The sequence below is a fragment of the Ovis aries genome, chromosome 3, assembly GCF_016772045.2.
Source record: "Ovis aries strain OAR_USU_Benz2616 breed Rambouillet chromosome 3, ARS-UI_Ramb_v3.0, whole genome shotgun sequence".
NCBI classification, from domain to species: Eukaryota; Metazoa; Chordata; class Mammalia; order Artiodactyla; family Bovidae; genus Ovis; species Ovis aries.
In genome coordinates, this window is record NC_056056.1 from 163,421,580 (window position 1) to 163,434,013 (window position 12,434).

Below are 12,434 nucleotides of genomic sequence, written 5' to 3' on the forward strand. Positions count from 1 at the left end.
AAGTCTGACAAAATGGAAAGAGCTCTAGGCATTCCAAGATTTCCTTCGATTTCAAATTGAACTTCCCCTGTCAAGGGGAGAAGCTGCTAGTAAGAAGAGTAGTATGGGACAGCACTAATTTGGATGGCCTAGGAAAGAGAGTTGGAAAACCAGCTCTGAGTGAACAAAGGATAAGGGACGCTTCTCGAGATGAAGGAGAATGTAGGGATCAAAGCCCGGAGTCGGGTCAGGGTTAGGAACTCCGAATAGGGGGCCGTGCAAGGGCTGCGACTGACAGTGCAATGGGATGGCGGGTTAGACTTGGGGGCGGTGATTATGACGCTTCTCAACACCCAGAGTTTGGGGGTGGGGGGAAAAGTCCTAGGAGTTTCCCGGAGCAAGTCTTTGGCCTGGCAGGTTCTGTGCAGTGCCGCCGGAGCTCTGCCGGGGACCACATGAAAAGGACACTAAGGGAGCACGAAGTGAAGCGGGGAAGGGAACTCCAGGTGACATCAAGCAGAGGGGATGGGCAAGGGTGTGACGTCACGGAGCTGGCGTTTGCTCGCGAAGCGGGGTCAGTCAGAAAAGGGGTTCGGCCCTACGACGTGAGGAACAGCCAACTCTGTCCTGGGGGGCCTTGTGTAGCCCGGCCGAACCCAGCCGCTGGGCCGGCCCCGACTCCTCCCCTCCGGGCGCGGCCTCCACCTAAGTCTCCCGCCTCCCTCACCTGCCGCCGCCGCCGTAGTTGCTGCTGCCGCCTGCCGGTCCTCTAGCTTCGACAAAGAGCCGCCTACCCTATCGCCCTTCCGCTTCCTGCGGAAGAAATGACGCTCTAGCTACCAGACCCGGAACCACACTCTGTGGTGTGCGAAGTACTTGCGCGACTAGCAGCAGGAAGTTCCCAGCAAGCTTTGCGTGTCACCATGGCAACCTGACCCAAAGCGGAATTCTGTAACGTGGACCTAGATAAGAGCGGACCTGGTTGCTCCTGTGCCCGCGAAATCAACTTGAAAACCGTCCCTGGCGTTTACGCGCTTTCCAGGAAGTAAAGGCCACCCAATCCTCTAGCAGCTCACAAGACCGGAACCCACACCTCTCCGCCCCCCCCGACTTGTAGATATAAAGCTTGACTTTTTCTAACACAGGGAGTAGAGACAGACTGTACTGATAAGAGAATCCCCAGCTAGTTTAACCATAAAAAACCACATAACACACAAAATTTTTCTTCAGCTAAGACAGCAAGAGATGATTTATTGTACACGTTACATTCAGCCACAACTGAGAAGAGAACTAGTCCATAGTTATCACAGGTCCAAGGCAATAAAAGGGACGGCTTTGATATGAGCAAGGTAGGTCTCTCAAAGGTGGTCAAGGCGATCAGAATGGCCATAGATGTTCCAGATCCATTGAGAAGTTCTAGATAGTAGGCATGCAGTCCACACTTTGTATCAGCGTCCCTGGCCTCTGGCTTCCCTTGTTTCTGCTTCTGTGGCTTCCACAGGTGTACAAGTTTACTTGGACCTCTGCCTCATCTTTCTTCTTTTGCGCTTCAGCCTGAAAACCAGACATAAGAATACACCTCGGTCCCACAAACCCGAGTTCAGTCTTTCCCTCCAATCTTAAATGTGCACCCAATACAAAGGAAGGTAAAATCAACCAACACTACGATTCTGTCGTCTTCTGCTCAATTCATGGCTTTGGCCAGTCAATGCTCATAAGTTGTTTTGGATTTCTAAACCAGATGTTCGTCCCAAGTTTTGTCCACTTTCCTTCACTCTCCCAGCCCCACCTCCTACGTCCCAGCATACCTGCGCATTCGCTTCTTCCTCCACTGGCAACCGATTATAAACCAAGGACAGAGAATAAAATATCATTAGTTTCAGTAACAATGTTTAGATAGGGATATGAAGAACACTAGGGGAGGCTTCCTCGGTGGCTTAGACGGTAAAGAATCTGCCTGCAATGCAGAAGACTCAGGTTCAATCCCTGGGTAAGGGAGACTACCTGGAAAAGGGAATGGCAACCCACTCCAGTATTCTTGCTTGGAAAATTCCATGGGCAGAGGAGCCTGGCGGGCTACACCCCACAGGATCGCAAGGGTCGGACACGACTGAGCGACTAACACTTTCATAACTTCCATGAAAAGCACTACTTAGAACCGGGTGGATTCTTGATCAAGTAGGAGGGCTTAGTCGCAATAAACCACATCAACAATCTGGACTGCCACCTGGATCCCAGACGTAAAACCCTGAATCCTGCCTGCATGCGCTCTCTCCCACTTTCAGCATCTCTCGCCACAGAACTTACCTACCACCTACTCTGCTTTTCCCCACAGAACTTACCCACCACTTAATATGCTTCTCCTCAAACTATCCTTCCTCTCCCACTAGCTCGTTAGCACAACCTAAGAACCCGGCGAAACCGGAACGATGGCCGATTTCCCTTGCCAAGGTCTCCCCTACCAACAGCCAATTCTTACAGCTTTAGCTCACTGGCAGGGACTGCTTACCTTCGCTCTCATGGCGCAGAGGTTTCTACGGGTAAAGAAAAAAAGTCTGCAGTTAGTTTGCTGTAATGATGGTAAGTGCAGAGATCAGATGTTTATGGATTGCAGTCGGAACACGAACACAGGCATCACTGACACTCACCTCAAAAGATGGCGCTAAGGCCGAGAGATCGCCAGGGGCTCGCCTACGGATATTTAATGGAATACTCAGTGTCGTCACTTCCGCTTTCTCGCCCTGCCCCTAGGGGCGGGATTGCCCAAGGGGCGTAACGATAGTGTTTGGCAGTTCGCTGGTGTGTGAAGTGATTAGGCTAGGAAAATTCTGTTGGAAATCAGTATTTTGATGTACAAGATTCCTCTCACCTGTTTTATTATGAGGATACCGTATTATTTAGATATGAGCACATATTTCCAATAAGAGACCTAGAGGCGCAAACGAGCAAAGGGTAGCTACTTCCGCCTTTCCTCCCGTTGCTTCATGGGAGTTGCAGTTTCCTGGAGACATCCTCCATTTTACTGTGGATTGAGGCGGACTGTACAAAAAGTCCTGATTTGTTTTACTGGTTTACCTTATTTATTAAACTAAATATCTGCAGGTTCGATTTTGGAACTTCTAAAGGTCCTAAGATTGCAGAACATTGAAAGGATATAAAGCGGGGAATTGAGAAAGCTGTTATACTACAAAAAGAGACCTTTGTTACTGTGAAAAATAAACTTTTTTCCTAGTCAACTGGTCTTTCCCTACAATGCCTGAGGCAGAATGTCATAACATTCCTGGCGACAATGCATCTTGTTTAGAAAATACTTCAGTGATTCTCCCTCTTCAGAGTGTGTGGTAAGTCGCTTCAGTCCTGTCACATTAACAAATTAACGACAGATCTAATTAATGGACAGAAGGAAAGCCCGATCAGCTACATGTATCTTTAGGCAGGAATAGTATTTGGTGATATGACAGCTTCCCAGTATCAAGATATGGTTAGGTTAGAAGCACCCAAAAAAGACACTGTAAGATTTGGCTGCAGAAAACGTGTATTATGAAGGATGAAAGAAAACCCTTCATCATACGGACTTCACCTTATTCACTATAAGATGGAATGAGGCTTGTTATGATTCCTTTTTTTAGCGTTTTCTCTAGAAAATTTCACCGTTTTAGTTCTGGAAAATTAGATTTCTAAATTTCAAGTTCTTAAGTGGCTCTAGAATTGTCACCAATGGACTGTAATGTGTTTGAAAACAAAAATAACCACCCTCCCCACCAAGATATCAAACCCACTGGGATTTCACCTGTTGATTGCTATAAACCCTTAGGAAGAGATCTGTGTTCAGTTTGTTTCAGTTTAATTCAGTTAATTCAGCAGTAACATATAAAAAATGCTCTAATACATGCATTACCCATCAAATCTCAGGGTAGCTTGAAAAATCACGTTAACACTAAAGGCATTCTTCCTGGCTTCCTAAGCCAAGACAATCACTTTGCAGTTTAATTTTTTTGCAATAAACATTGTGTTCTAAATAGTGTCAGCAGTAAGGGGTATGTTTTTACTTCAGAAAACTAGACCAAACTCCCATAGAAAATGACCATTAATTCACAAAACCCAGGAGTTTTATGTCTTCCCCCAACCCAAGTTATTATTTTAGAAAAGCAGAATATGGCTATAGAAAAGTGGTTTCAGGGATTTCCCTGGCAGTCCAGTGGTTTAGATTCCATGCTTTCACTGCAGGGGGTACAGGTTTGATCCTTGGTTGGAGAACCAAGATCCTGCGTGGCATGAGGCAAGGCCAAAAAAACCCCCCAAAACTGGTTCCAGATGATCATCACTTCAGCTCACTCTCCACCATCAAATAAGAGCAGCATACAGACACGTGATTATGAGCAAATCCAAATTTATTTTAATGCCATATCATTTTCAATGTGTTTAAAAACCTCATAAGTTAGTGGGAGCCCTAGTTCCCTGGGACAGCATGCCAGAGGTACTGAAAGGTCACCTTTCTCTCCAAACCCCTAGCAATTAATCCAAGTCCACAGCTTCAGAAAGCCAGGAGTTTTGTCTCTTCAGTCTGCTCCTCTGGTTATACATCTTTCTTTCAAGGAAGGGAAGTAAAAGTATTTCAAACAGGGAACAAAACCACAGTGGAGCTTCCAGCTCAGGTTTCTAAGATGGAGCAAGGGAAGAACCCCACTGACTTCAAAGAAATGGACAAAGTTGAGATGGATTACTTCTTTACAGCCTTGTGGAGGGAGGAAAAACTGTCCTGTAGAACAAAACTGACTACAAAGACTTACAAATGAGGATCCAACTGACAGATGAGAATCCATTGGTAAATGCAGGCTCCAGCTCCTAAAAATGGGAGGGGCCTGGCTCAACAGCCTGGATCATAAAAGGAATCTGCCACATGTGAAGAAAAACAGTCTGAATAGCTCCTCTCTATTTTGAGGCCTGATAAAAGACTTGGGGAAAGTGGGAACAGAGAGAGGAACAAGCCCAAACAGATGGGAAAATGCTGACACTGGAGTGGTATAAAAAAATTTCATCTGAGTTTTTAGTGGTGGTGGCTGTGTTAGCCTCCTCCCGTTCTGTTGTAGGGCCATAAACCTTGACCAAGCAGAGAATAGTAGAAAAAGGCTAGAAAGAGGGGCTTGAAAACGATGGATTTTGACTCCTGATTTTATTATTCAATTTCTCTTTTCTATTTAAAGTAGTCTTCGGTGGCTGGGAAGCCTGGCCTCCCAAGACCAGAGTCAGTTGGAGCTGGTTGTTGTTGGAAGGGGCTGGGATGGGGGACTGGGAGGAGGACAGGGAGACCCCGCTCTGCTCGCGGTCCTGGGTGGAGAAGTCGAACTGCACTTCACAGAGCCTGGGGTGTGGCGGGAAGGGGATGAGGCAGGAGTGGCAAGCTGGGGGGACGGGACCCACCTCAGTCCCCAGCTTCATTCTCTTCTAAAGTTTCCCCACTGGTAGCATTCTCTGCAGTCTTAGAGGCCTACATTCATGGAAAGGAGAGAAGATGTGTCAGTTTCCAACAACTTAGGGTACTGTCTGGGGGACCAAGGACAAGAGTATTCCTAATTCTCTAGGTCAGGGCTGAGAGGAGAAATAAGGACATATCGACACCTATATCCCCACCAAGACCCAGGAAAGTGAATAAAGATGATCAGGTTCACCCCACCAGGGAGGGATGATCATAACAAACCTTCTTTTTTTTCTTTTTCTGGGTTTTCCGACTTGCAGAACTCTGGAGGAGCGCCTGCAAAACAGAAGAAAGTGAACAAATTTTGAGGAACATGGAGCAAATGCCAAGTGCTACTCTCGGCATTGCAGCTCTTCTCAGGACTTCCCATCACTCAGTCCTCACTCCCAGAAAAAGTGCCATGTCCCTGCTCCTTTCCATCACACACTAACCTTGAGCTCTGCATCCTGGACCTCCATCTCGGACTTGTAAAGGTCAGGCTCAAAAGGACCACTGGTTATCCGCATAGGGCCATTGGGCATAAGCAGAACTGTAAATTTAAACTGGGCAACAAATTCACCTATGAGAGAAACAAAGTGTTTTGATAGAATGTCCCCTTGCCTTCAAGGAGAAGGGGACCATAATCGGAGGCTTCAAACTACAACTCTCTTCTCAGAACTCACCCTCCTTCTCATAGAGAACATTAAATGGTTGTAGCAGTTCATGTTTGGCGCACTCCACCACACCCATGCGGGCCTTCTTCTCATCTTCAAATGCTCTGGGGAGGGGAAGACAAATTCAGGTATCCTTAACTCCCTGTCATGTTTTACCACTTTGTTCCTGTTTTTAAATAACTCCTACCCTCAGGCAGAAATCATGCGTAGGATTGCTTTTTGTTTACACTACTTCCTATGAGAGGGAGAAACAGAGAAGGCATGCATGCAGGCTGGAGCTACAAGTCTAGGTAGAAGAGGAGGGAAAGAGGGCAAGCAGGGTAGGGGAAGGAAAGAGATCTGGCTGTATGGTCTACGGGTCAGACTGTTCCAAGTCCTGTCCTCGCTAAGTGCAGTAGTACCTTAAAGTAAAGGGCATGGCATCAAAACGCCTTTCAACCTCACTGAAGAAGGCACGGGAAGTTTTCATTTTCAGGCCATACTGCTTAGAGGGGTCTCTCTTGTAAATGGTGGTTCTCTGTCCTGCATCCTTGGCCTATAAAACATCATATTTGATCTGGTGCTCTTGGAACCCACCCCCAGCCTCCCCTCTCTGCCGGATCTGGTAAACATTCATCACCTTGCCCTCTCCTGAGCTGACGAGAACATCCACAGCATATACTTCATGTACCTCAAATTCTGCTTTTTCATGGTCTTTCCTAAAAGAACAGAAAGGGAACAATAAGGAGCAATAAGTGGTTCCTGGAGCTTAGAAGAGAAGGTGGATAAGATTAGCCTGGAGTATGGAAGAACTTCGTAACTAGTCTTATATGACAGAAGGTAGACAGTGGGATACAGGGCACCTACTTCTGCTGGTCTGTGGGATTCTGGATAATGGTTTTCTCTCCATCAATGACATGCTGCTTCAACTGGTGTGACAGCATACCTGTAGAGGACAAAGCCTGTGGCACCACTCATCTAGAATCCCCAAAGGTTTCCAACCCACCTACCCAAGTAGAGCCACGGAGCAGGCAATGAGAGCAAAGTGCCCAGCTATGGAAACGGGGCACTGAGGTTTGCGGCTTGGATTATGCCAGAGCCAGGGTGGATGCTCAAGGGAACAAAAGTCTTAATTCTGCTAAACCACTCATACTGAGACCCTCAACCCCACTATCTGAAGTCTCACCTTCTATTGGTGTGCAATTAAATGAGTGGGCAACTTTGTTCCAGGCTTCTGTCACTTGTGTGTTCTAGAAGTACAAGATCAAATAAAACGTAAAATACCAGGAGCTAGTAAGTTGTCTACTATGAGAAGCAGCAGCATAAAGAACTGAGTTCTAATATCCTCCAGCAAATGCAATGATTCTCAGTAATTTTTCATTTCATAGCCCTAGCATCTTACAACCTAGAAATCAAATTTGCATACCATTTTACAAAGCACTATCACAAAGATGGTCTGCTTAGACAACAATTCTGTAAGGTGACTAGTGCCAACAATTCTGTATGGTAATCTACATCCTAATTTGGAGGAGGAAACTGAGGCTCAGAAGGGTTATATGATTTGCTCAAGGTTAAACCAGTTAACCAAAAGAACCTGGTATAAACTCAGGTTTTCGGATCACAGTGTTTAGTCCATGATACCTGGCATTCTAACCTGTTGAAAGGGTACAGAAAGTTTTATTTTGTCCTCTTTACCTCTTTCAATCATGAGCTGATCCTCACCTAAATTATAGTTAAGAGAAAAAGAAAAGTGAATTTCCAATCATAGCTATTATTAAACTACATGTCAGGTACTGTGATAATCACTTTATATGGATCATCTCAATCTTCACAACCCTGTGAGAATGAGGCACAATTTAATTTTTCCCACTTTACAGATGAGGAAATTTTGAAGTTATTTCATTTTAAATCAGTAGTGGGTGGTAATGGGATGAGAATCCAGAAAGTCTCAGGTCATAGCTAGACAACAGCCACTACATTAATAGTATCTTATAGTAAGCATATAAATAATAAAAATAATCAATATGTAAAATATTAATAGCTAACAAAAGGGTTAACTCTGTGCCAGGTACTATTCAAAGTGCTTTATAATAGCTCTTTGATAGATACCACTGCAAGAAAACTACAACAGAGGCTGAAGTAAAAACGATGCAATTAAGTGATAATGGGGACAAACGGATAAAAAGGGTGAAGAGCACAGAGAAAGAGGATGCTTTATGTATTGAACAGGTTCTGAAATCTAAGTGTTAGACAAAGTCTCCACTAGTAGTCTAACATGTTATTGTATGAATTCATGAGAAATTTATGATCCCTGGACGTCCTAATATTGTCTTGGAAGGGTCTTTGGCCTTTCTTTGCCACAAATTTACTGGTACTATTATTATTTTTGTGTTATAAGCTTTTAAAACTTAGTTTCAATATCTGTGTTTTATTGTGAGCTATCTATCTCAAATTATTTCCAGGAACAATACACATCCAAAACATGAAAAAGGAAGGATCTCTATAGGCTCCATAAGAAAAGGAGCACCCATCATCCCCTTACAGTGAGCATCATACCACCTAAGGTAGGCACTAAGATTTAACATCTCTTCGGTTTAAACTCTTTTAGTTCCTGCCTCTTCTCTTTCAGTATAGAATAGCAGTACATCCTGAACGCACCTTTGGCTCTATCAAGCTTTGGACTTGGACTAAACAGCTCACCTGATTTCCAGGTTTGACCAGGCGTAGGGCAGCTTCAGCACAAAGGTGAGCTGCCTTAATGACATCTGCTTTCCGCCCTGTTACTTGGGTCCCCTGTAGAGGAGGAAATTCAGTCAGTGCCTTCCAAAAAAGCTGATCAGTTAATATCTGTGTGTCCATTATGTATCCAGTGGTCAGGAGAGAAACCACCCTTTCCCCTTTTATTCTTTAGAGATTCTCAAAACTTAATGTCGTGGTAGTAGGTGAGGATAAGAGGCAGCAGTGGGAAAAAAAAAAACAACCCAGCAGCAGTGAACCCTCCCCAGCTCCCCACTGGCTGCATAGAGTTCAAAGCAGTCCACCTACCTGAGCCACATCAACCACAAAAGTGTGAGCCACATTAGCGATGAAGCCATCCACGTGGACCCCAAGGTCACTGAAAGGCAAGAGCAGAGTACAGCATTAGCAACTGGCACTATTGTGAATGCCGAGGAAAAAGACAAGTGCTCTAAAATGGTTTAAGCTTACATTTTTACCAAGTCACCTTCCTTGAGAATATAGTCCTGGTCGCTCTTCAAAGGGGAGAAGTGACATACACAGTTATTTACTGAAATGCTGGTGGGAAAGGCAATACCTGTAAAGAAACAATCAGCCTTACTGCCCTGCTCGCTCTCTTGGAACCCTCCTGCCCCTCTGAAAAATGAATGGATTTTCTTCAGGGTCTTAAGTTTGATCAGTCTGGATTGAGTGGGAAACTGAATTCCCCTTGCCATTCCAAATTTCCAAATATCTCAACCAGTGCTGGGGTAAAGGTTGCATTATTACAGTAAAACAAACAGGACTCAATAAGGGTCAAACTTAATTAGGAGGGGATTGTTTTTTTACCTTTCTTCATTTCTTTTTCTTTTTTGAAAATCTTCCCTGTTTCTTCCATTATCATGGCATCCCCTTTCTCACACAGGCTCAGTACCGACACACCTGAACAGGATGCTTCCACCAAAGACCGAAGTACCCCTGGGAACAGAATCCCATATATCAGTCCTGAATGTGTTGTCTAAGTTAATGTCCAAGAAACACCTAGAAGTCGGACTTAGAGTTTCTGAGTCCAACTTAGAAATATTCCCTAGTACCACTGCTCTAAGGATAAAAAAAAGAGGAATATGTTTTGCCTCCTAGAATGTACCTGTCATCTCTATAAATCTCTACCTTCCTCTCCTTAACTTAAAAAAGCCAACACTCCCTTCCCTCCTTTATATAGTGTGACAGCTAGGTATGCATCACCTGTCTCCTAAGGCAAGGGAGACTTTCCAAAGATGATACTTGTGGTATGGTAGGAGATTTATGAACTTCAAGGGCATTCTCACCAAGATATCCAACACATGCAAAGGAGACTGGAGGAAATTTATAGGCACCAGGGACAAGAAGGTAGACATACAATTGCTGACTCTAAGCTGATGCATTGTTAAATGCTACTTTCTTCCTTTCCCAGACACCCCAATTAGGAGGTGTTAGTAATCTCAATTTATGTAGACTTATTTCTTCAAATAACAAGTCAAGAAGACTTAACCTTGGTCCCTGGGCTCAAAGAAGTATGTGACCCAAAAGAGTTTCAAACTGGTACTGGGAATCACAGGTGCCTCAGAAGTTATAAACTGCAAGAGGGAAAATTTTTTTTCCTGATTTAAACCACTACATATCCATTGTGTTACAAAGCATTTATTCTGTTCACCCATACCCTCTCCATGGTCCATCCTGGACTTCAGATTTTATTTTTGTGATCCAAGTTTTGGTGATTTTTTGAAAGTATGAAAAACTCAGATTTTCAGTCACAGGATCAAAAGCATCCTAAATGCCTGTCTTTACTGTCAGAACCATTTAAAAGCCCAAAGACAAACATTTTGTGTCCTCTAACTGGGTTTTAAATTGTAAAGAGAGAAAATAGAAAGCGAGACATCTGTAGAGAGTGGCAGGCAGCTGCTGAGAAAGTCAAGAGCACAATCTTATTAAGGATGACTTACGAGATTCTAACTTCAGACCCCCTTTAACAGCACTATTCATAGGTTTGACTGGCTGGGGTGAGAAGGACCTCAAAACACTCCCACAGTTGTGAAACACCTAAGATCAAATTAGACGACTAACTAAAGCCAACCCCGCAGATTGGAGGTACAATGAACAACTTCAAGAACAGTCAAACAAGAGTTATGGGGTGCTCTCTAATAGTCCCTGAGTTGGCCCTAGAGTAGAAGGCGGCCTCCACCAGGGAAGGAGTTGAAGTAAAGAACGAAGGACTACAGCAAAGCACGTGGTAGGCAAGCTGGTGTCAGGGACACAGCGGAGGAAGGTAGCCGGCGAGCCGCAGGGGACCTGGCAACACGTGCGGGCCAGGCTCCTGACGGCGGGGAGCCGCGACAAAATAGAAGCGCTTCATTTTCGAGGTGGTCTCGCTGCCACCAATATCAGAGGCAGAAATCTGAACTGAAGGGTGAGGAACAGGAGGTACACCTCGCCTCCTTACCAACGGCCTAGGGTCGGGGCTGGCCAGGGGCCCAGCTCTGCTCTTCTCCCAGCCGCCCTGCCGACCGTCCGCCAGAATCTCCAGAGACTCCAGCCCAGGCCCAGCCTCTCGGGTCCCAGGCGCGACACGGAGCCTGCCCACCACGCCACCTCCAGCAGACCTGAACTGGGCCCTCACTAACCCACACTGCGTGACCCCACCACTCCAGCTCTCAGGAGCCAACCCATCACCGTCTCCCTTGATTCTCCCTCCCAGCCTCAATATTCGGACCCCTGAGGCCGCACTCACGGTTAGCAATGTCGCCCCCCATCTTATACTTGGTCACGACCAGGTCCTCGGCGATAGTTTGCTCCTGTTGCTCGTCCTCGCCCGACATCTTCCCACCACCACCGCAGCCTCGTTTCTCTTGAGCCGCCGCCTCTGTCGCCCTTCTCAGCCACAAGCTGTGGTCAGAAACCCCTTCGATCCGAGAACAGACCGCGAGCAAAAGCGCGAGCAAGCTAGGGAGCGGGAGGGCAGGCGAGAGCGAGAAACTGCGAACGCGCGGGCTGAGGCGCAGGGCACGCTGGGACAATGAGTCCCTCCTACTGCCAACCCCTAGCCGCCCTCGTGGACTACTGAACTACAATCCCCAGCATGCTTTTCGCGCCCCTAAGCCAGGCCCTGGGGCCTTGCCCTCCGAGAGCCTCGCACGCTGGAATCGCCGAGCACGCTGGGAAGGGTCAGGCTCCGGCGGGAAGGCGGAGCCGTTGGAAAGCACGAGGAGAAGCGTGGTTTCTCCCTGAAAAACCATATACACCAGGAACGACGAGAGATAACCCGTAATAGAGAGGGGCGGGGTAAGGGGGAGGGGCGGAGCTACGGCAGCGAAATAGGTTTGGAGGCTGAGGGGCGGGGTGGAGCCGAGGCGAGTCGGGAGGATCGTAATAAGGGTGGGGAGGTGGGATACGCCCTTCCCTGAGTCCCTGGAGCGGCCGGCAAGACCGGCCGGGCCAGTCCTCTTGTCCTCAGGTGCTGGGAGAACCGGGAGGGGCAGAGCAGGTATGGAAAAAGATCGGGAGGGAGTCCGGGAAGCAGGGGCTGCTTGGGCAGCCAGATTTCTGAGCGATTATCCCGATCTAAAGACCGGACTCCCACTGAAGATGGCACTGTT

The 12,434-nt window shown here is 46.5% G+C and overlaps 2 protein-coding genes across 6 annotated transcripts in view; both read right to left on the reverse strand.

The window, feature by feature from the left end:
- The window catches only part of ZC3H10 (zinc finger CCCH-type containing 10), a 7,710-nt gene extending 5,056 nt beyond the window's left edge, over positions 1 to 2,654 (reverse strand). The window contains exons 1-4 of one of the 5 annotated variants that reach the window (XM_042248179.2): positions 2,628 to 2,654; positions 2,489 to 2,513; positions 1,788 to 1,810; positions 707 to 1,533 (exon numbers count right to left, since the gene is read on the reverse strand). The gene's annotated coding sequence lies outside the window, so the exon portion shown is untranslated. Of the gene's footprint in view, positions 1 to 706; positions 1,534 to 1,640; positions 1,811 to 2,488 lie in introns of all 5 variants that reach the window. The other 4 variants (XM_060412990.1, XM_060412991.1, XM_060412988.1 and 1 more) reach the window with 4 other exon arrangements.
- On the reverse strand, positions 1,199 to 11,848 carry PA2G4 (proliferation-associated 2G4). Its single transcript, XM_060412992.1, has 15 exons — positions 11,570 to 11,848; positions 9,652 to 9,780; positions 9,295 to 9,400; positions 9,133 to 9,202; positions 8,788 to 8,880; positions 7,274 to 7,337; positions 6,955 to 7,033; positions 6,728 to 6,806; positions 6,510 to 6,643; positions 6,118 to 6,212; positions 5,887 to 6,014; positions 5,678 to 5,731; positions 2,489 to 5,467; positions 1,788 to 1,810; positions 1,199 to 1,533 (listed from the first exon to the last, which is right to left on the reverse strand). Exons 1-13 carry the CDS (start codon positions 11,655 to 11,657, stop codon positions 5,402 to 5,404), a joined length of 1,185 nt encoding a protein of 394 aa, XP_060268975.1. The 5' UTR covers positions 11,658 to 11,848; the 3' UTR covers positions 1,199 to 1,533; positions 1,788 to 1,810; positions 2,489 to 5,401.
- Positions 11,849 to 12,434: the final 586 nt, after the last annotated feature.